A 22,937-nucleotide genomic window follows, 5' to 3' on the forward strand; every position below is an offset into this window, starting at 1 on the left:
TATATATATATATATATATATATATTGCCTCTAGGGAAGAACAGAAAAACAAGTGCAGTGAGTGTGTCAGTCAGTCAGTGAATCAGTCCCTGTATTCTTTCAGCTGCCATCTTTACCCTCCATCATTACTGCTAAACTTAACATGAAGACTGGGTGGAGGTTAACATGAGACTGGGTGGAGCTTTAATTTGGGGTCAGAATTGTTTCGTTATTCGGAATAAATATACTATGATCCACAAATAAATATAAAGAGTTTCACAAATATTTTTTAAATCAACAAATGCACAATAAGCAAACCGTAAACATGTTACAAATTTCACAAAAAGAAATGAAATTCACAAATGAATAAAATGGGATTTGCAATTAAAAAAGAATATTTATAAATATATATTTAATTGTATTTATTTGTGACTGGCTTCCTGCTCATTTGTGAATCGCGTTCTGTGCAATTGCGAATCACCGCACGCATTTGTGGATCGCGTTTTGTGCAATTGTGGATTTTTTGAAACATTTCTAACGTCAAGACGTGCACAAGAAGCCACAAATAGGTGGACTCCGCCCACCGTCAACTCCAGCCAATCGGACAACGGTTTCGTGGCGCTGACCAATCGTGGCACGGTCTACCTCCAACAAATCACGTTCTGATTTACTTTACGGTTTGCTTATTGTGCATTTGTTGATTTAAAAAATATTTGTGAAACTCTTTATATTTATTTGTAGATCATAGTATATTTATTCAGAATAACGAAACAATTCTGACCCCATTGCTTAACATGGGACTGGGTGGAGCTTAACATGAGACTGGGTGGAGCTTAACATTGGACAAGGTGGAGCTTAAGATGTGGAGCTTAACGTGAGACTGAACCGCCCAGTGTTGCTGTGATGACACTTGTAACGTGTAAAATCCTTTTACTAGCGTACACGAGGTGAAGTGAACCCGAATGTATGAAGTCAGACAGACAGATAGACAGGCAGACAGGCAGACAGGCAGACAGACAGACAGACAGACAGACAGACAGATAGGCAGACAGACAGACAGACAGACAGACAGAAGAAGAGGAGCCGACGGTTTTTCTTATTGGCTCGCGACGCTTCTAGGGGGCGGCAGTGACGTCACAGCTCCACTGGATCTCTGTGCTTCAATTGGTTTAAGATTGTCTGCGTATGCGGGTGTTTTCACGCAGGTCCTGTAATCCGTGGGTCGGCTGTTTGCGGCAGGGACGCGAGCTTTTAGCTGATCGAAGGACGCCAGAAGAAGAAGAAGAGAGAGAAAGGGAGATAAATAATAAACAGAAATATACACCATAAACATTGGTGGGGAACATAAATCCTCACGAAGGTGATGGTGGCTCTTCGGTGGGAAACACATACGAGCATCTTGTCTGGTAAGTGTGAAATCTTCACCAGTGGAATGTTGGGTTTCTAATAAGTCTTTCCCCTTATTATAGTGCCTGAAAATGTGATCACTGATCACCTAGTGTAGGCAGCTCCATAATTAATGGCACCCCTGGTAAAGGAAATAGTGTTGGGGGAGGGGAGTTGTATGATGGGGGAAAAAACGTCTCCTACTACTACTAAAAAAAAAACACCAGTTGTGTTGGAAGTGATAGTATTTTTGGGCATGTTTCTGACGAGACTGTACTGCAGATTGGAGACCACTCCTCAGAGCAGATCCTCCAGGGCCCCAAAACCTTATCCCACAAGGTTTCAGTGGTGTCAGGTGACTGAGATGACCACAGCAGAAGATCTTGCATTGCCGTGAAGAGCCCATTCTTCAGATTCCTGTTCTTGGCTGACAGATGAGGAACCTGATGTGGTCTTATGCTCATCCACCTAAAACGTTACATGTTGTGTGTTTTGAGAGGCTTTTCTGCTCACCACAGTCCTTGATATTTGAGAAACAACAGACTTCCTGTAAAAGTCTGCACAGCTCGTCATTGAAGCAGGAAGATGACGTGTCGGATATTAAGGAACTCTGAGTTTCATGGTTTTGAGATCCAAAAGATTTTCACTCGGATTGGTGTCACTAATGTAGCATGTGTGTGTGTAAGCGATTTAACCACAAATAAATTTCTGATCATCTTTTTTACCCACCTTATTCAAGGGAGCCAATATTTCTGGAGCTGATTGTAAAACCATTGTATCTATCTATCTGTCTGTCTGTCTCTGTCTGTCTGTCTGTCTGTCTGTCTTTGTTTAAGTTAAACCCTGGTAATCCTGGTCTTGCTAATGACACAGGCTGATTATTTAACATTACCACTTCAAGAGGTTAACACTGTGCTATTGTGTGTTTTTAGGTGAAAACATTTTAATGTTTTATCTCCGATCGTTTCAGTGCTGAAGCAAACCAGGAGAACATGTCTGTCATATTCATGTCTAAAAAGAGGAAAATCTCAAGGCCTGAGAAAAAGCCTCATTCAGGTAGCTACACATGAACATACATGGACGGTTATTGTTATTTTATTTTTTTTTTGTGAAGAGTTGTTGAACCTCATGTGTCCACATACTGTTTGGTGTACTTCTTGTGTTTAATGGACTCATGAAGATATTAAACTTAACAATAAGACCTCTTTGTACAGTGGTACCCCGCTTATCTACCTTAATCTGTTCCTTAAAACCGGTCGAAATGCGATAAGGTCGAAGAGCGAATGTAATTATCCCATAAGAAATAATGGATACCCAAGTAATCCGTTCCCGTCCTCCACCGATGCCCAATAATTAACAATTTTGCCCCGTTTTTAGCAGTATTAATAATAAATAATACATAAAATAGTACAGGTACATAAATAATATTGTATATAATACAGTAAAAAGTATAAATTAAAAACTTTACAAAAGTAACCAAAAAACGATTGTACTGTACTGTACTTACTCGTTAAGTCGCAGTGATGGCTTGATGGAGTGGGCGGGAGGAGGCTGAGTGGTGGTGTTAGTTGGAGGAGGATGAGCCCTCGCTGCTAGGAGACTTTACACTTTAAACAAAGTATTGTATATACAATATACATGCACTAAATTGTTATATTGACCGCTAAATAACACTAATATTGTTCACAAACCAAAGTTTAATTATGACAGATGCTCTCTCCATGAAGGCTGAGGCAAGACTGGGAATATCCTTCCTCTCGCGCTACGTGGGTCGAGGTCGATAAGCGTGGATTTGGTCGTTCATCAGGCACAAATTTCGGTCAAAAAACAGTTCGCTAAGCGAAAAGGTCGATGTCCGAGCCGGTCGATAAGCCGGGTACCACTGTATTATTATTGCTTTATTAATGTTTAATCAGGAGATCCAGAACTGATGGAGAAAGTGGTTGCAGCATGTCACGCTGCTCCATCCACGGTGAGCTCATTTCTCCTCGTTTGAATTATACACGTCACTTTATGATCATTTAACTGGAGATATTAACTCATGGTGTAGAAACTGGATGCGTAATCATTTCTGATTTCCTGTTTCTCAGACTGAAGGGGCGAATCTCCAGCAGATAAAAAGAACATACGGCAGAAAAAAGTGAGTGAAACTACTCGATCGTTTCAGAGCCTCTAAGAGATCATTAGACTGAAGTGAAAGCCTTTCTGAAGATAGGTTCGTTACGGTCATTTAAACTGTTTGCATCAAGATTTTTTATTTTTTTTCTGACTTTTTTCTTTCTTTTTTTTATAGATATCATGATATGCAGCCGGTCTCCAGGCTTCCTCCAGAAGATGGATCTCCGTGCACGTCAGTGGTCCACGCCAGCTCTTTGAACGGCTCTGTTAAGCAGCCGGTGGCATGTGGTCCTGCTGCTACATGCAGGACAAAGGACAACGTTGGCTCTGGTTTGGAGATGAGAGAGAGAGGTGAGCACCATCGCGAGCAGAGATGATGATGATGTGGTGTGTGGTTTAGTATTCGAGCTAAGAACCTGCTGTAAGGAAACATGCAGCAAACACAAACTTGTAGTCTTTTTTTTTTAAGAGTATTTATTTACATTAGTGTTCTAGTGGAGGGTAGAAGTAAGAGAATGTGCTGCAGGATTTCTGGAGGATGCTATTTTGTCCTCTGTGTCCTGTAACTTTCCTGATTCTTTCCCGTACATGACGGGATGTGTTTTAGTGCAGCGATGATTAAACTGGCATGGACCTACACTAATGAAGCTGCAGGGGTCCATGTAGATCCAGAGATCACACAAAATATGGAATAAAGCCGCTTTATTTATAAAGATTATTCAAACGTTTAAAAGTGTGAAAAGAAAGTCTTATTTCTATCCTGTGGCATCTGAGCAGTTCAGTCCCTGAAATAATGTGAGATCAAATCAAATTGAATGAAATTAATCGCCATTAGCAACTGAAACACACACACACACACACACACACACACACACACAAGGTTTTTACAGGTCTGTAATTTGGTGTTTTGTTTCTTTGTGTGTTCAGTAACATAGAGAGGCCTGTCTATCATTCTGCTCATTAGCATACTAGGCCACACCTACCAGGACAGAGTAATGGGCTCGATATCACATTTTGCCGAATGTTTATTAGACATAGAAATTATGCACAGAAATATTTCTGTGCAGCTGCTTTGCGAGTAATGTTCGTTGTTAAAAGTGCTAGACAAATAAAATGTACTAAAATTTTTATAGAAATGAATAAAATTAGGTGTAGAAGTCATTTAATGTCTGGGAGGAAGGATTTATGCAAATTCAAATTTTATTTCTCACGGACACAACCATACACAGGACAACATGCTTTTTTCATAGTCTGTGTTAAATTTAAATAGGAAAAAAATAGAAATAGAATCACCTGTACAGTCAAAAAGGGGAAAAATATACAGCAAAAAAAATCTACTTGATAGTCGTTTTTACGGTTTTCGATTTCATTCAAAACTTATTCAGGACACTGTTGATACACAGCTTTAGCTTTTTCAGTCTACAGCCACAGAAAGCACAAAACACGTAAATTCTCACATCCAGACAAAATGGAAAAGGAAATATTTCAAGGATGTTCCTAATATTCTGCCAGATCGATTACCGATCACTCGTCAATGTCCTCCTCACAGTTCCCGTCATAGTTCCTGTAGCACAGTACGCTCAGAGGACTTCGTCAGCTCACAGCACTAAAAGCAGAAGGTCTGAGTTCTTCTGCGTGAAGAAGGAGACGCCCAGTTATCCTCCAGGTAAAAAACAAACAAACTAACAACTTAATTCATGTACTTTTCAAGTTTAAACGAAGTGGCTAAGATAATGTGCATAGTTTTAGTCCTTCTAATCCTGCACAAGGTTTCCTCTTAAATGTCGTTACACGGCGTGCATCAGATTCCGTGTGTGTTTGTTTAATTACACGACGGCGACCTTATTTCTGTATTTTGGCAGGAAGTCAAGAGGAAACTTGGCAGCTTCAGATCCTAGCGAAAGGCAGAGTAACGTGTCCCAAGTGTAAACGTGTGTGCAGGAAAACAGTGGAGGGACTGAAGAAACACATGGTGGCCTGCAAACTGGTAAACGCACCAAGTAGACCGGACATACGGCTGGCTTTGTTACGCGGTATCCGATTCACAATGTCGCTAATCGTCTCCTTTAATTTAGCACGTGTTTAAATGCACACACTGTGGGAAACAGCTGAAGACGTCGACTGGGATGAAGTATCACCTCATGGCTGATCATAATAAGCTGGTAAGTTCTTTCATTTTGTTCTGCTTTTATCTGTAAGAGTTGTAGGACACAGGGACAAGACTTAAAATGAAAGAGAAGATCCTAGTAAAGATCAAAGTTATTCATAAAGCGTCTTAACCCTTATAAGAGCTCATAAGGTCAGGAAGTCTTAGGGAGTAGAGAGGAGGACATTTTAAGAGGCGTAGAGTTTCTGTATCAGAGGAGAAAATGGATGCAAGGTGAAGTGGGAGAAGAAGTGTACAATATTTAATAATGATAGCGAGTTAATAAGATGACCGATTAAAATGTGTAGGGATTTATTTTTGTGACCAATCATATTAGAGATAACATCAACACAGCACGTTACATGTATATTCTATTTAGAGATACGCTAACATCTCTAAAACAGAGCTGAAATGCCATAGCGGCAGAAATGATATCATTTGTCTATATGACAAGGCACTCAACCCTCCCTGCTCCAGGGGCGCTGTATCATATCTGCCCCTGCACTCTGACCCCAACCTCCTCAGTTGGAGTATGTGAAGAAAAGAATTCCACTGTGCTGTAATGTATATGTGGTGATAATAAAGGCTTCTATGCCCCCGTTCTACAGATGTCAGCCCATCTCTAATATGATCGGTCACAAACGTAAACCTTACACAATATAGTCTCAAATATCTTATGAAGGCTTATAACAGACCAGATTTTAAAAGTGCTCCTATTTTTTTTTTTATCGGACAACCAATCACAGTCTTCAAAAGAATCTCGAAGTTCTACTCTCTAATATACAAGTTGGTGAATTTTCCATTTTCTAAACGTGGTGCTGTATGTGTGTGTGTGTGTGTGTGTGTGTGTAGCCCACCCCAGACGACGGACGCGGACTGGACGACCATGCAACGAAAGAAAAATTGCGCAAAGTGCTAAAACGGCTGGGAAAATTAAAATGTTCAAAAGAGGTACCTACACATTTTATACACATCAGTGGAGCATGAAGAAGTCGGACGATAAATAAATAAATAGCACCGTTCTTCTTGTTCTTTATTTCAGGGGTGCACCGGCAGCTTCACTAGCATAATGGGCTACGTTTATCACATGAGGAAATGCGGGAAAGCCGAGTCCGAGCTGGAGAAACTCTTAATGAACTGCAAGCACTGTGGGAAGCCGTATCGCTCCAGAGCAGGACTGGAGTACCATCTCAGATCAGAGCACGGCCCGGTGAGTTCGTCCTGTATGTCATGTCAGCATCGAAGATTCCTCTAAATCAGATGTCTTATCTTATCCAGAAAGGGCCGGTGTGGGTGCAGGTTTTCACTCCAACTAAGCAGAAGCCACACGTGAGTCAACTGAGAGCGAAAGACTGACTAAACAGGTGGAATCAGGTGTGATTTCTGCTCGATTGGTATATAAAGAATGGAAAGCCTTTACATTCCACTGTACCCATACAGTGACCCATACCCAGAATTGGTTCTATGCATTTAACCCATCCAAATTGCACACACACACACCGTGAACACACACACACACCGTGAACCCAGAGCAGTCGGCAGCCATTTATGCTGCGGTGCCCGGGAGCAGTTAGGGGGGTTCGGTGCCTTGCTCAAGGGCACCTCAGTCGTGCTATTGCCGGCCCGAGACTCGAACCCACAACCTCTCAAACTCTCAGTCAAACTCTCTAACCAAACTCTCTAACCATTAGGCCACGACTTCCCAAAGCAGTGAGTGCGAATAAAGGCCGGTGTGACTAAAAACTGGATGTGATTGGAGAGTTAAAATCACACGACGGTATGTTTTTTTTTTTTGTTTGTTTTTGTTTACAGAAACCCCAACAGTCTGATGCAAACGGCCAACAGGAAGAGAGCGCGGAGCATGAATACAGCGGCAGAGCCAAACGCACATCAGCCCAGGTGGCTATATTTCACCTGCGTGAGATCGCCAACCAGGAGCTGTTCAAGGAGTGGCCCAAGAGGAAGGTGCAGCAAGACCTGGTCCCTGATGACAGGAAGGTAGATGGATGTTAGAATGTGTATATAATATAATAATAACACTGAAGCATGTGACTGCTGCTGGGATTCAGGATGTACAGGATGTTTCTCCTCCAAAAAAAAAGGCAGTTTTCTTGCGTCCATGTTGATCGTTTGACGTCTCGGTCACGTCTCACTCCACGCCGGTGTTGATATGAAGCTCATATGAAAGTAGACACTCTTTAAGAATATGTAGTGTCTCATGACTATTTCTGTTTTTCAGTAAAATACTAGAGGTGATCATTTCATAGAGAAGTTCCTGAAAACAAAAAAACAGTTATTTTTTTTCTCCACACAAACGTTTGTGTAAATGTTAAAATCAAACCCGTTTCTGTTCTCTGAGATGCTCCAAGCGTTGGTCCGTCTAAAAAAGTCGCTCTGATTTGATCTTCAACACTAATGTTTAGTGTAGAGCCCTGCGCGGGACTGTTTTTATAAACCCGTACCCGCCCGCTCCCGCTGAATTTCTGACCAGGACCGCCCGCAAGCTGCGTGTTCCACTCCCGCCCACTCCCGCAATGTTTGTGTCCACTCCCGCCCACTCCTGCGGATTTTTTCTTGAGAGCTTGTGAAAATTTTGATTGTATACAAATGATCAGACTAATTATTAGTTCAGTCTAATATCCAGAATAACAGAATTAAACATGATTGCATTTAAATAAGATAAATTACTAAATACTGAACCAAAGCAACACACCTGACAAAAACATTTGTTTTTTATGTCCGTTGTAAATTAACACTTTTGCACATTTATTGCAACTTACGAAGTTTAACTCTTTCCCATTTTTTTCAGTGACAATTGAGAATTGTGTCCCGATGTCTGACTTGCCTTGCTTTGCTTTTGTCAAGTAAACAGCCGCTTTAATCTTCTTCTCAACGTCATGTGTCGACTCCATTCTTATTATTAGGCTACATGCCAAATCCCACCGGATCCCGCGGATCTCCCGCTAAATTTTCTGACCGCCCACTCCTGCAAGATTTGCGTTGGGTCCCGCGGGAGCCCAATCCCAATGCAGCCCTCTAGTTTAGTGTAAGGTTATCAACAGAGGGAACAACACAACACAACACAACACAACAGTCCTGACTCATTTTAAATCAAACTCGCAGACAAGAAACAAAACGACATGATCACAGGAAAATGCTTTGACTGTCCATGACAGAATAAAAAGAAAAGGATAAAAATAGGAAAAATAATAAAACAATATAGAATTTAAAAATGAATAAAAGTATCTACAATCTGATACAAAGTGAAAGTGAACCAGAATAAAATTAAAGAATGAATTAAATGCAATAGAATTTCAAAAGTAGGTCAAACTAGTTTACGATAAAAAATAGAAATTGAATTATCTATTCAATCCCAAGAAGAACTATATAGAAAATCTACAAATATTTATATGAAATTAAAGGTGGGGTGTACGATGTTTGAAAAATGCTTCAGAAAGCTGCGTCAGGCCGACTAACAAAACAAACGTGTAGCCGATGAGCAGAAAGGGGCGTGTCTTGTCAATATGCTGCGGAGAGAGTGTTCAGTGCGCATGTGTGACATTAGCAGAAAGAGATTGAAACAATGACATGGCGGATACCTGCCGTTACCTCTGCCTCGGGTTCTAGGTGTTGAACGTCGTCTACTGCGTGAAACGGAGATAAACCTTTCACGGTAAAACACACAGTACTGCAAAAACACGTTTGTATTACCATAGTATTATTCATTTATTGATAAAAATATCCCATCGGCCAGCTGCCCCAGCAGGTTCCCCCATAATAGTTGCCTGGGTTACGTATGTATGTGTGGGGCAGAGCTATCAAAACAGGGGTGACACCCATTCAGGTTAGGGGGCGTGTGTGTTTTGGTGATTTCAAATGTAAACATTGGCTTTCAAACATCGTGCACCCCACCTTTAAAAATGAAATTAAACGGAATTAAATATTTCTAGATGGATGTTAAATCACATCAGCCAGAAGCTGGAAAACGTACCCGAACGTTCTACAGGATTTCAGCGACATCATCAACAAGCGTTCGGCGTCTTATGTTCACGTGTGTGAACATGAGTACAGATCTCAGAGAAACTCATGAAACTCCTGTGTCCAACAAACCCATCAGTAACTTTGTTCTGCTTGTATGTCTTGTGGCAGCTCCGTTATTCCCGTCCTGGATTACCAGCCTTCAGCCAGGAGGTGTTGAGGAAGTGGAAGAATGAAGTGAAACTGAACAGAAGAATGCTGTGTCCTAACAAGGTGTGAATATTAGATAGGATTTCACTGCGTTCTGAATCGCTTTGGGTTTTATTTTTCCCCTTCGTGTAACCGTGTTTATTTTATTCCTTTAGGGCTGTGGCTGCTACTACACCAGTGTGTCGGGTCTAAAGGCTCATCTGGGGCTCTGCACCCTGGTAAAGAAAGCGTTCTTCTGTTCTTCTTCACTGTGGATACTTGCTTTATGAATTCAAATAAAGGGTTAAAGTCACAAAGCATTTCAGTGCAGGTGAAAACCTCTGGACCACTTGTTAGTATCACAAATTAATCCTAAAAAAATGTATGCGTGCGTTAAATTAAAGTACAGATCAAAGTTTCTGCTCTTCAACAGTCTGATTAAATCTTTAAGAACATTATTAATGAATAATGCAGTTTTGTTCATAGGATTTAAGAGGAAATAACCCCTTGGTAAATATCAGGGTTTTTTTAACCTCTCTCTCTCGTTCTCTCTCTCTCTCTCTCTCTCTCTGTAGGGTAACTTTCACACTGGGAAATACACGTGTCTGATATGTAAGAAGCAGTTCAACTCAGAGAGTGGAGTGAAATACCACATTAACTCTGTTCATTCCCAGGTAAAAAATAAAAGTGCATGAGAGAATAGAATTGTATGTGTGTGAGCTGAATAGTCACCACAACGTGAAGTTTTTAGCTGAAAGCTGTTTTGTTTTTAGGACTGGTTTGTGGTCAAATCCAAGGCCAAGAGTTTCACCTCCAGCAAAAAGTCCAAGCCAAAGAAGCTCTGCACACCAAACCCAGCTCTGGTTTTCCCCCAGGAAGCTTGGCAGGATACAGAAACTCCCACAGAAGCAACCACCAGTGAGTCGGTGTGCGCCGAACAGCCAGAGATGAAGACGAAAAACGAGGAAAAGTGCAGGAAGTACAACCTGAGAGCGAAGAGGGAGAAAGCCTGCAGTGAAAGCCAGAGCAGTAGCAGTGGAAGTGAGACCTCCAGCAGCGAGTCAGAAGCAGAGCTTCAAGAAGGGAGTGATTCCTAAAGCTACACAAGCCACAACCTTAACCTGCGAAAGCTGAGAAAGAACATAAAACACAATCCACTAAGACTGTTTAGTGTTTAAAACTGTTTATTTCCCTTTTCAGCCTTTTTGAAATATCTGGTTTTTAGGTGGTTTCATATTACAGATTCGTGACTCATGTGACAGTCAAAGGTGCCAATACTTACAGTCAGACCAAACACAGGAATAGGAATAACATTTGACAATTACATAGAGATTACATCATCTAGGTGAGCTTTTCTGTGGCCTTGTTGGCCTACGAACCTTCAGCTCCAGAGAGACAGCAATGGACGTTTGTGTGTGTGTGTGTGTGTGTGTGTGTGTGTGTGTGTGTGTGTGTGTGTGTGTGTGTGTGTGTGTGTGTGTGTGTACATGGAGTTAGTCACTAACACTAAGTTTGGGTGAACTGTGTATTCAGGTCCTCTTAATAACTACAGCAAACTTGTAGAAAAGAACATGCATATATTGTTTTGCCTTTCTGAGTTTTTAATTTTTTCGGTTTAGTAAGCCACTGATGTATCGTAATCGTATTTAGTGCAGGAAGTTAGCGTGATTTATTATAAAAAAAAAAAGTCCTGTTCTTCAGTTTCTTTTCTTTCTGACACGCCCCTGAATTAGAAACTCTGAGCTCAAAGAAAACGATGACTTCTCGGCGTACGTTCGACTCGTACATTCGGCTATGACGTTTTGTATCTGTTGCTAGCATGACTTCTCCCTGACGTAGCAGTTCTACACGTTTATATACTGTATGTAGAATTAAAATGGTGGTAATGTCTTGGGTTTTATTTAAAAAAAAAAAATACAATGCAGCAGAGTATATTTTTCTCAAAAGTATTCCACTTGTTGATTTACTTCCTGCCAGAGTTCTCCAGTTTGTAGTAGCCACTAATGTACCAATCTGTACTGTGTATAAACTGCTGCATGTATAGTTGTCCGTGTGCATATTCGAGCGCTTACGACTAGACTTTTTAGTGTGATGTTCCCCGTTCATGCTGTATTAGCTTTGACGTATGCTCTTATGGCATCTACAGTCCATCTTGTTCTAGTTTGCACCACAGTGGACTGACCTTAGACTGAGGAACTATAATACACCTGACTCTATATTGTAAGGGGTTACTAGGGTTCATGCAGGTCTAATATTTTAAGTGTATAAACCTGACAGAACTTTGTGTCCAGGATTTGATTTTTAATACATGACTTTTTTTTAAATGTTAGACTGTAAGATGGCTACATAGACTTTGTTCAAGTGATTTATTAACCAAACCCTAATAAATGATATGGAAGTTGTATATAAAAGTATACAGGTATATCATTGATATGTAGAAGTTCTGTGGGATTGTAAAGGGTCAAAATATCTGACAGGAGTCACCAGAGGACCTTTTAGGATCTTCTTGTCAGTGATGATTTCTTGTGCGTTCTCCAACTCTGCTGGTACTGTGTTATGAAAATACAGAGTATGTCTAGTCTGTGTATCATGTCTCATATCCTTTATAAGGATATCTTACTAAGACATTAATCAGTGATGTAGTATTTAATAGAAAGATCGTTGTCATCTGGCCATCATAGCCTGGAGATTTTTCACAGCTCCATCACTGGATCACAAGGAACCATGCCAGATTTGCAGTATCTGTAGAAGCACATTTACACAGTTGTACTTCTCCCAACCCCCTAGGATGAAGTCATTCACCAAGAAGACCTATGACACACGTTATGATGAATCGACCAACATTAGGATCGACTGTTCAAAGATGAGGACCTGGTCCTTGACGAGAACTTTCAGCAGCTTCTCTTAAATTCAGAACATTAAACATTGGAAGGTTAACAGATCTTGATAATTTAGTAAACATTTGGATGTAGAATTGTCAATTTTTCAAACCTAAACATCTTCAGATTTATTTGTATAGTGCTTTGAACAATGGACATTGTGTCAAAGTTGCTTTACAGAACATGACAAATATAGTACAAAATGTTGAATATTATACAAAGAAAAATATTGTACAAAAGTTCAAGATTATTTGCATTTGTCCCCAATGAACAAGCCTGACGTGACTGTGGTGAGGAAAAACTCTCTTAGATGGAAGAGGAACCTTGAGAGGAACCAGATTCAAAAGGGAACCTCATCCTCATTTGGGTGACACTGGAGGGTATGATTTTAAACTCTTATAAACAACGGAGAGTGTTATTATGAATAACGTCCTTTCTATAATTGTATACTGTTCCGACGATAGTGTATTGATTAGGAGGTTGTTGTCCTCAAAGACCACATGTAGTCGGCATCTTCTCTTTAAACGTAAAAATCGCCATGAAGCTGAATCCAACTGGAGCTGGCAAACTCTAGTTGCCTAAGGATCCTGAGATCCAGTGGCTTCTTCTCACCGAAGGTCTGAAATCTCCAAGAGAGTAATTGAGGGGGCTTCCCTGAACTCTATAGTATGGCCTTAATTTCTTTTGTTGAACATTATGTATTGTTAAGAGGTTTTTCAAAGAATCTGGAGGAAATTTGGCCTTTTGTTTCTCATTAATATCCACACCAGATTTTCACTTTAATAAACAAATTACATAGGTGGCAGTATATTCTTTAAAACTGTAGATCCAATTCTCTTCTGTGTTCACTGTTCATACAGGAAAAGTGAAGACTTGCTCCAGAAAAAAGAGCATTAGAGTGATCAGACTCTGTGATGTTTAGATGTTAAGGAGTCTCCAGTTCCAGGTCATCCCAGAGGTGTTCAGTGTGGTTGAGTCAGAGTCGGGGCTCTGTGTAGGACACTCATGTTCTTCTCTCCAACCTTCATGTGTTCATGGTCATTCTTTGTGATAGCAGTTTGGTGTTAGAAGCACATCATTGTTGTGATGATCAGGGGTGCACATACTTTTTGGATGGACGACTGACTGTACATAGAGTATGACCAGCTCACTCTGCAAGTTCTCTACACGTCACTAGGGGGCAGTAGCGATCAGAGTTCAGCTCATATGAAAACATGGCGGACACGTCAAACAGACATATGCAACTAACTAGAGTCACGTGTGTATAAATGAGCTGCTGACTGATTGTGAGCGGTTTTCTTACTGTGCTACAGATCACTGTTTCATTACATGAGTGTGACCTGTTTGTTTAAGTTAAACGTTTCAGTTTTTGGTGCTTTAGTCGTGAGGCGGATTCGAACCGATGGACGCCTGATGACGGGGAGTCGAAGCGGCTACTGTGGCGTGGACGAACACGGTGAGCCACAGATAAACCCCAACAAACACGCAAAAAATGCGCTTATGTATCTTATATACACGTTACTTTCCTGCCTCCTTTTTGTGTTTTATGGAAAATAAACACGTTATAATCCATTCAGCACGAACCTGGGGGAGCGTTAGCTAAAGTGCTAGCTTTAAAAGCTACATTGGCTAATAATGTAGAATAAAACTAAAACATATGGGTCATGGGGACTTTAGTGGGTTGTTCATGTGTGAAACTTTTAGACGAATAGCAGGGCTTTTATGTGTCCTAACTAGCCCGTGTGTGTGTTTATTTATATATATATATATATGTGTGTGTGTGTGTGTGTGTGTGTGTGTGTGTGTGTGTGTATATACATATGTGTGTGTGTGTGTGTGTTTAAAATATTTACTTTAACCCTATTTTCCCTTCCTGCTCATTTTTGTATGATATGTTTTGGGGTGGCTTAGTGGTTAGCACGTTTGCCTCACACCTCCAGGGTTGGGGTTCGATTCCCACCTCCGCCTTGTGTGTGGAGTTTGCATGTTCTCCCAGTGCCTTGGGGGTTTCCTCCGGGTACTCCGGTTTCTTCCCCAGGGTCCAAAGACATGCATGGTAGGTTGATTGGCATCTCTGGAAAATTGTCTGAAGTGATTGAGAGTGTGAGTGTGCCCTGCGATGGGTTGGTCCTCCGTACAGGGTGTATCCTGCCTCGACGCCTGAGATAGGCACAGGCTCCCCGTGACCCGAGAAGTTCGGTTAAGCGGTAGAAAATGAATGAATGAATGTTTTAATTGCCTGTAGTGTTTATATCACTTTCTGTAACTTTTTTATGGTAAATAAAACTCAGAAGTTCAGAGGACAGAGAAAACACCATGGAGTGATAATTAAAGTAATTAAACGTTACAAATTGAACCAGGAAGAAAAGCCCAAACCCTGATCCTACCTAAAGAGTCTATACACACACACACACACACACACACACACACACACACTGTGCATTATCACTGGCTAACCAGCATCTTCTTTCAATTCTCCCTTAAAGGTGCTGATGTGCTGTTCTGAAGGTTGTGCTGTGAAACCTCGTTAATGGGGTTTCCCTACAAACCCAACACAGAGGATCCGATTAAACAGAATATTCACATGGATGGTGGAAATGGTGGTAATATGGATGGAGAAACCCTAAAGACCAAAGTGCTTCAAGACTCTAATATTAAAAGTAACACATTTGAAGAAAACCAAGAGATGCACGAAGGCAAGTTGTTTTGGCGTCTCCATTTTCATCTGAGAATATTAGTATAAAGTTTGTAATTTTTTTTAAATAATTTTATTAGCAGAACAGACCGCAGCCAGCTCTCAGGGCCCCTCTGATACTGAGAAGAAGGTTTTACCAGCAGCTGAGAAATCATCTAGAAGGGGACGTCCTAGAAAAAAGCCGAGAAACGACCAAGACGAGATTCTAGAAAAAACTGAGTCTGTTCCAGAAAACACTGAGACAACTGCGAGCGGACGCCCGAAGAGAAAAGCTGCCAAAGTGTAAGCTTTCTGGAATTTTGGATGAGCTAGAATTCACTGCAATCAAGTCACAATATTCATCATTTTGTAGTAATGAGAAGAAACAACCTAGATTCATTACTCCGTTATTCACTTTTGATCTCGGAGGTGTGATCTATCACGGACGTCTGTTTCATCTGGTGTATCTTGTGTGTGTGTATATATACATTATTCCACATATAATGTTTTTTTTCCATTTATGAAAAAACATCCGAAATAATCAAATCAGATTGATTACGAATGACAGAAAAGCTCGCTGAAAAATTTAAACCACTATATTGTTAATGATACTTTAGAAATTCGTAGCTGAATGTATTTTGGTAAAACCTCTCCATGTGGAGTGATGATTAAAGTCTCATAGGCTATGCCGTCATGTCAAAGTTTAACCGAGATATTTAAAGGTTAATATAACTAAAAAGTTTAAACCACAAAACTTTTTATCTCTAAATATATTGTTTTTCTTTTTATTCAAACTGAAAAACATCTATTTGGCCCTCGTTCGTCCATAAAACATTTTTCCAGTAGCCGTCTGGCTTGCAATGGAAATAGTAGGCTGTGATGTCTGTATTTTCATAACATTCTTTTCTTTAAATCCTCTACATCTATATAATTTACCTCCTGTGATTTCCTTTTTTGATGAGTCTTCTCATTCTACTCTTTATACAACAACTAATTCTCAAAATCCATGACAAAATAGTTGGCAACAAATTTCTTTATGGATTAGTTGTTCCCCAGCTACCATCCAGGGAAGGTGATGGCTGATACTTACATGCTTCCGTCTGAGACGCTTCAAGTCTGCAAACAGTAAGGCGCTCTGAAGGAAGCTCTAGCATCCTTCCAGAGATCATAGCTGGTTTTGTTCCCTGTGACATCATCAGGGTTTGAACACACAACCTTCTGATGATAGGGCAAAAACGTTTCTGTTGCACCACTCAGCACCAACCTGAGCATCAGATTCGCACTACAAAAAATCTGCAAAGCTTCTTTTGCGTGGTCATTTATAAGGATAGGTCTATTTTACAAAAGTGTAAGTCTAATCATGTGAGAGAATTTAGTACACTGTGTCGTTGCCAATCTGTAAATGTATTTCTACCGTTCTTAAAATGTCTGTCATCAGACAATCAGATTTCAGCAGAGGATTTTCAGCATTAGCGTCTGTGGTTTTCTGTGAAATTTGGAAAGAACTGGCTACTGGAGCTGCTATATAATTATTTATTTATTGGTTTGTTTATTTATGGTAAAATGGTCTTTGACCCCGCAGACTGCTTTGCAGCAGGAAAGGGAACTAAACATTGGTGTGATTGTGCTTTGAATTAACTATAAGTTTTTACATATCTAAACAGGGTGAAGATTTACGAGTTTATTTTACAGCAATGAAGCTGTCTTAAGATTTTCTCAGACCTTTATCGTCCCCACGCTTAGCCTACGCCCTGGCAGTGGATGGCGGCTGTAACTGGAGCATAAAGTGGTGTCCTGGTGAAGCCTAGGAGCTTCCTACAACTGTTATCTATCAAAAATCTCCTAGGATTGTCACCATCTGAACTCCAAAATAACCGTTCAAACACATTGTTCATATTAGGATTTTAAGTAGCTGTCTGGAAAAAGCCATTTTCAGAAGCTTTATACAGACCAGAGCTGAGCTTTCATTTTTACTTGCGTTGTAAAGCTTTTTCTCTGTCTCTTTAGTGCTCTGGAGTACCTTCACAATATCAGCAAAGACCTTGAAACATCTCAAAAATCCTTCACAAAGACAGAGCAAAATGGCCTGGAGCGGTCAGGAAGTCCTTCTCCGAGGAAACCCTCAGGGAAAGGAAGAGGGAGAGGAAGACCAAGAGGGAAAAGGAAAGCTCAGGACAACGACAGCGATCACAGCGACGATGCCGACTTTGATCCCAGGGACCACATAGAGGTGGAAAGTGAGGAAGAAGAGGATGAGGATGCTGAAGATACTGTGCCATGTAAACAACAGTATAAAGTAAGGATGCATGAGAATGACGACTTACTACTTACTCGATTGAATGAATTAAGGGGATATCTAGGGTAGACATTATAGAGGGTTACATCTGATTTCAGTGCTAAAATTCATCTGTTCCTTCTTGCAGAAGATGGCATATAACCACAAGGTGCTTGGAACAAATGGCTTGTCCAGCGGTGCCATGCAACCTGTTTGGACATCCTTTAGAAAAACCAAAGAGTTGTAAGTTTTTTGCTTTATATTTGTACAGCCATAACATAAAAACCACCGACACTGACATCAATAACATTTTATGATTATCTCGTTACAATGCCACCTTGTCAGGTGGTGTGGTATAGTAGACTGCAAGTGATCAGTCACTTCTAGAAGTTGACATGTTGGAAGCAGGAAAAATAGCATCAGGATCTGAGCGACTTGGACAGATCGTCTAAACGACTGGGTTAAAACGTCTCTAGAACAGCAGGTCTTGTAGAGTGTTTCTAGCGTGTACAGGATAGAACCTGCCACAAGTACTCCAAGGAAGGAGAACCGATCCGATGAACCATTGACTGGGTCATCAAACCCCCCCAACACTCAGTGATGAGTGAAAGCTAGTCCATCTGGTCCGATCCTACAGAAGAGCTGCTGTAACACAAACCGCTGAAAAAGTGTATACTGGCTCTGATAAAAAGGAGTCAGATTCCACAGAGCATCACAGCCTGCTGCTTATGGAGCACAAGAGAACCACCATAATATTAGGCAGGTGGATTTAACATTATATCTGATTTCAGTGACTTTATTTCTATTGTGAATTCTTGCTCTAGTCGTGATCAGCATTCCTCCCCGTGGGTGTTTCCTGATTGGATCCCTTCAGTCAGTGACTGGAATATATTGTCTGCCAGGTATACAGAAATATATAACACTTTTTTTTTTTACATATATGATAATAAATTGCTTTTTTAATTCATATAAATATCTTTGACTTCTACCAGAGAGGCAGAAAAATATTTACCTCAGGAGAAAGAGTCGATGAGTTTTACGTTATGCCGTGAGGGTATCAAGGGACAGGCTCCACTCCAGAGAGTGAAAAGGTAAAGAAATAATAACATATAACATTTTAATCAATAGAAACCACTGACCTTCATCACTGCAAGTCTGTGATTGAGACATATTATGGCGGAGGATCTCATTTGAAAGAACTCATTGAGCCGTGTTTCATTTACACCTGTACTAGTTCAGCGAGTCGGCATAGCATTAAGGTCATAACTTCGTTTTCGGATACGTTCGGCTGCTTGAAAGATGTGTTGCAGATAAACGTGTAACTTCTCTTTATGATGATTTATGAGCATGTGATGTTGGGGTCGAGGACAAAACAAACGTTACAGATTTTTACACATTTTTAAGCTTTTTCAAGACACTGGCATAAACTATATTATTTTCAGTATTTTTTTATCATTTTATTATGTAGAACTGGAATATTGGAATATTTTTTAATAAATTTTTGTTTAAATCTACAGCTTCCAGTAACATTATAAAAAATCTGTGTGATATTTTTCATGCTGATTTGTATGAGACACTAAACGAAACAGAAGATGTGAGTTCCTCGTGACCCAACAGCCTTCAAACCCTTAGTTTGAGAAGTCTTTACTTTTTTCCGAATTGCAGGTTTGAATCTGTGTCCCCGAATGCAGAAAGGTGGGACTCTCTGTTCTTCGTTGGGGGCCCCGTCTGGGCCATGGAGTGGTGCCCGGTCCCCGAAGGTGCTGCACACAAGCAATACGTTGCTCTTTACTGTAACAGAAATATGGATGATCGACACAAAGTGAACAAACTTCACACAGAACATGCTCTTCTCCAACTGTGGGATCTGGGCAAGCTACAGATGAGTAGGTGAGGAGCTTGATTTTATTTCCTGTAATTAAAAACTTTTAGGAACAGTGATGTACGGCATACCTTGGAGAATGAGAGGATGTTTTAATGCTAGTTTATTATGTATGGCATGTTTATTGTCCCCTGATGTTCGAGCAGCAGGTTCACCATGCTCAATGCTCCGGCCTGGGTAACTAACCCGGCCACTGAGGGATTCATTCTCAGTGCCGGCCCCAAGCCTGGATAAAATGTTTCAATCAGGACGGGCATCGGGGGTAAAACCTGTGCCAAGTCAAATATGTGGACCAGATGATCCTCTTTGACACTCCTTAGCGTTTTCATTTTGCGTCCTGACTTATCCAACACCCTGCACATCGACTCAAACGCTCTCACTAAAGAATATTGCTACTTAGTTCTTAACAAATTCTTCTTATTTCCTAAGTAATGCTTCAATATCTATCACATTTTTGGCCAAAGCACAGGACTAGCTAGAATATTGCAGTGTTCACTTATGAATTATCCACCATTTATTTTTATTATTATTATTATTATTATTATTATTATTATTTTATTTTTTCCCCTTTTGCTTGTTTCTTTCTCAGACCTTTATCGTCCCCACGCTTAGCCTACGCCCTGGCAGTGGATGACGGCTGTATCTGGAGCATAAAGTGGTGTCCTGCTGGGGCCTGGGAGCTTCCTACAACTGTTAGAAAGGTAAATCCACACCTCACAGGGACCCAGGCGCATGAACACCATTACTGGTGTCTTTTAAAGTTTAAAAAAGAATGCAAGAATTCACCAATCATCAATCATGCCTCTGACTTAAAGTGATGAGAACCGATCATGGGCATTTCCTCCAAATGACAGCATATGATGGTGTAGAGCTCGTTATATAGTGAACTCCTCAGTAAGAACATGACTCGTCATGATCTAGCATTAGGCTTCTTCATATAGATTTCAGGTGACTCCATAGGTTTGTTTAAACAACATAATTAACAAGCTTTAAACTTCACAGTGACATGTATTACTCAGAGCTTTGTACTACATACTACTCAGTATTTTTACACTAAAGCAGTAAGCTCTAGAAATCACAGCAAACACAGAGTATATTATAACTCCAAAATCAGCTTCTGATTCATCTTAAAACCATCAGAAGCACATTGGATGTTGGTCTTCAGTGTGATTCGTACCGCAAACAACGACGTCTTAACATGTGATGATATCTTCAATCTACAATAAGTTTATTGTAATATTATTCAAAATATGTCTGGACATGTTTAATGACACTTGATATATTGGCATATTCGAAAATGTCTCGAATAATTCTTAGTCTGTTTTTGCTGCTTTCTAGAAATGAATGATTAAAATGATAAAATTGATGGAAGCGATCTGCTAGCTCTTTCTTTAGAGACTTCAGATTTCGTTAATGAAAGAAATCCTCCTGGTTTCTACCCACCGTGTTCCTACAGGCTCTACAACTTCCTCGCCTGGGTCTGATCGCGGCAGCCTTCTCCAATGGGAACATTGCTGTTTACAGTCTACCACATCCAGAACATCTAACAGCTCATATTCCAGCTACAGGTCAGTGAGGACTACATTAATAACCAGATTTGTAAAGTTCCTCATGACGAGCTTTGATGTCGGCTTTGACGAAGCAAGTGTTCGCAAAGGCCGGTGATTTTGGAGGCGAATGGACATACTGTAAGGGTTAGTGTTACTTTTGGAGGCAAGTGGTCTGGGCATGTGGTAGCCTAGTGGTTAAGGTGTTGGGCTACCAATCGGAAGGTTGTGAGTTCGATCCCAGGTCCACCACCAAGTTGCCACTGTTGGGCCCCTGAGCAAAGCCCTTAACCCTCAATTGCTCAGCTGTATAAAAAAAAATGAGATAATGTAAGTCGCTCTGGATAAGGGCGTCTGCCAAAATGCTGTAAATGTAAGTGGACAGAAAGCTAGGGTGCCAAAACAGTGGTTTGATAAGTCCATGTTGTGCTAATTTTCACGTGACATTGAAATACCTGTGAGGACGTTGTTCTGAGTGTTTTGATATGTCATTGTTGTAAAAGGTTTATTGATTTTGCATATTTTGGTGGCGGGGCTGCGGGACTGAAAAGCCAGTCGGTACACCAATTTAAACTTTGTTCAGAGCATCACCCTAAAAGAGCTGGCCGAGTTTGGTGTAGAAAGCTTGCCGAGTTATAAACATCCAAAGTTTATAATGGGAGTCTATGGGGGAAAATGTTTGCTATTTTGAGAACCGGTTCCGAAAGTACCGGAACTTGGATCGCTTAGAAAAGCAAACTTCAGACCAGGGTCTACAACATATCCGAATTTGGTGCATGTGGCTCGAAAGCCATAGGAGGAGTTACTCTTCTCTTGATAAATGTAATAATAATAATAATAATAATAATAATAATAATAATAATAATAATAATAATAATAATAAGCTTATAAAGCAAAACAGAATGTTGGCTTCTACAAAGCCAACATAACAATAGTAATAACAATATCGTGGGTGCATGTGCATGGAGCCCAGCTCTGTACTCCTTGTTTAACAGAAGATGGCAGTAAATGGATGCAGGTGTGTTGAAGCTCTGCTCACTGAGTAAAGAATAAAAATGGGAGTTAAATTTCAATCATGTTTATTGTCTGATTCTAGAGCAGCAGTCACACGCTGGTGCTCGAGAATCAGATAATAAACACGATGACTTTTGTTTTATATTTCATTACGTTTCCTCTGCGTACATTTGTTTCACATTTAGAGACATTCTGTCCTGCACTTTTAAAAAAAAAAGAAAAAAAAGAATAGGTATTTAATTCACTCCGTCCAGGGTGTATCCTGCCTCCATGCCCGATGACGCCTGAGATAGGCACAGGCTCCCCGTGACCCGAGGTAGTTCGGATAAAGTGGTAGAAAATGAGTGAGAAAGTGAGAGTGAGGTATTTATTTCACTGTGATTCGCTTTTAACACTGGATGATTCTGATTGAAAGTTTTGTTGCGTATGGGGCTGTGTAGTCCTTGAGTTGAGGTTTTGTTCAAACCGACCACCGAAAATACCCTCTCTAATGAATGTTTTTTTTTCATTGGTTGTTGCGTTAAATCTTACCCATAAACAATAGTTCTATTTTCTGATTGGCTATTGTGTAGCCTCTTTTTTTGTTTGGCTGATAAGTGTCAGGCTCGACTAAGAACTCCAGGGGAGACGCTCGATTCCTGCCCGGTTCCATAGAGACAGCGGTGCCGACTGATACATTTTGGGTGCTGCGGCTTATTAAATATACGATAAGTAGTCAAAAAGTTTTTCTGCATGAGAAATACGATGTGTGGCGGGAAAGCGTGACAAAAGACCCAAATGCGTGACTGTCATTCTCAATGTGTGACACTTGACAGCCCTGCAGTGTGATTCTTTGGGCAATGTTCTGCTATCCATGTGGATGTTACTTTG

General features: G+C 40.5%; 2 protein-coding genes across 5 annotated transcripts in view; both read left to right on the forward strand.

The window, feature by feature from the left end:
• Positions 1-846: 846 nt before the first annotated feature.
• znf512 (zinc finger protein 512) lies at positions 847-12,210 on the forward strand. Of its 2 annotated transcripts, none has more exons than XM_027138050.2 (15): positions 847-1,385; positions 2,298-2,421; positions 3,282-3,337; positions 3,456-3,505; positions 3,659-3,834; positions 5,033-5,149; positions 5,346-5,470; positions 5,559-5,645; positions 6,482-6,580; positions 6,672-6,839; positions 7,442-7,627; positions 9,779-9,880; positions 9,973-10,035; positions 10,372-10,470; positions 10,570-12,210. In XM_027138050.2, the coding sequence occupies exons 2-15, from the start codon at positions 2,358-2,360 to the stop codon at positions 10,891-10,893; spliced, it is 1,716 nt and encodes a 571-aa protein (XP_026993851.2). In that variant the 5' UTR covers positions 847-1,385; positions 2,298-2,357; the 3' UTR covers positions 10,894-12,210. The 2 variants fall into 2 exon arrangements, with proteins under 2 accessions (XP_026993851.2, XP_026993850.2); XM_027138049.2 differs by having other exon boundaries at positions 848-1,385; positions 2,336-2,421.
• Positions 12,211-13,844: 1,634 nt separating this feature from the next.
• The window catches only part of gtf3c2 (general transcription factor IIIC, polypeptide 2, beta), an 18,716-nt gene continuing 9,623 nt past the window's right edge, over positions 13,845-22,937 (forward strand). For 2 of the 3 annotated variants that reach the window (XM_047818927.1, XM_047818928.1), the window contains exons 1-10: positions 13,845-14,131; positions 15,162-15,371; positions 15,451-15,652; positions 17,357-17,645; positions 17,773-17,867; positions 18,449-18,526; positions 18,617-18,715; positions 19,290-19,514; positions 20,096-20,207; positions 20,963-21,074. In XM_047818927.1, coding sequence (XP_047674883.1) covers positions 15,206-15,371; positions 15,451-15,652; positions 17,357-17,645; positions 17,773-17,867; positions 18,449-18,526; positions 18,617-18,715; positions 19,290-19,514; positions 20,096-20,207; positions 20,963-21,074 — 1,378 coding nt within the window. In that variant the 5' untranslated portion in view covers positions 13,845-14,131; positions 15,162-15,205. The remainder of the gene's footprint in view (positions 14,132-15,161; positions 15,372-15,450; positions 15,653-17,356; positions 17,646-17,772; positions 17,868-18,448; positions 18,527-18,616; positions 18,716-19,289; positions 19,515-20,095; positions 20,208-20,962; positions 21,075-22,937) is intronic. The other variant, XM_027138051.2, reaches the window with a different exon arrangement.

Source organism: Tachysurus fulvidraco, chromosome 9 (assembly GCF_022655615.1).
Source record: "Tachysurus fulvidraco isolate hzauxx_2018 chromosome 9, HZAU_PFXX_2.0, whole genome shotgun sequence".
Lineage (NCBI taxonomy): Eukaryota > Metazoa > Chordata > Actinopteri > Siluriformes > Bagridae > Tachysurus > Tachysurus fulvidraco.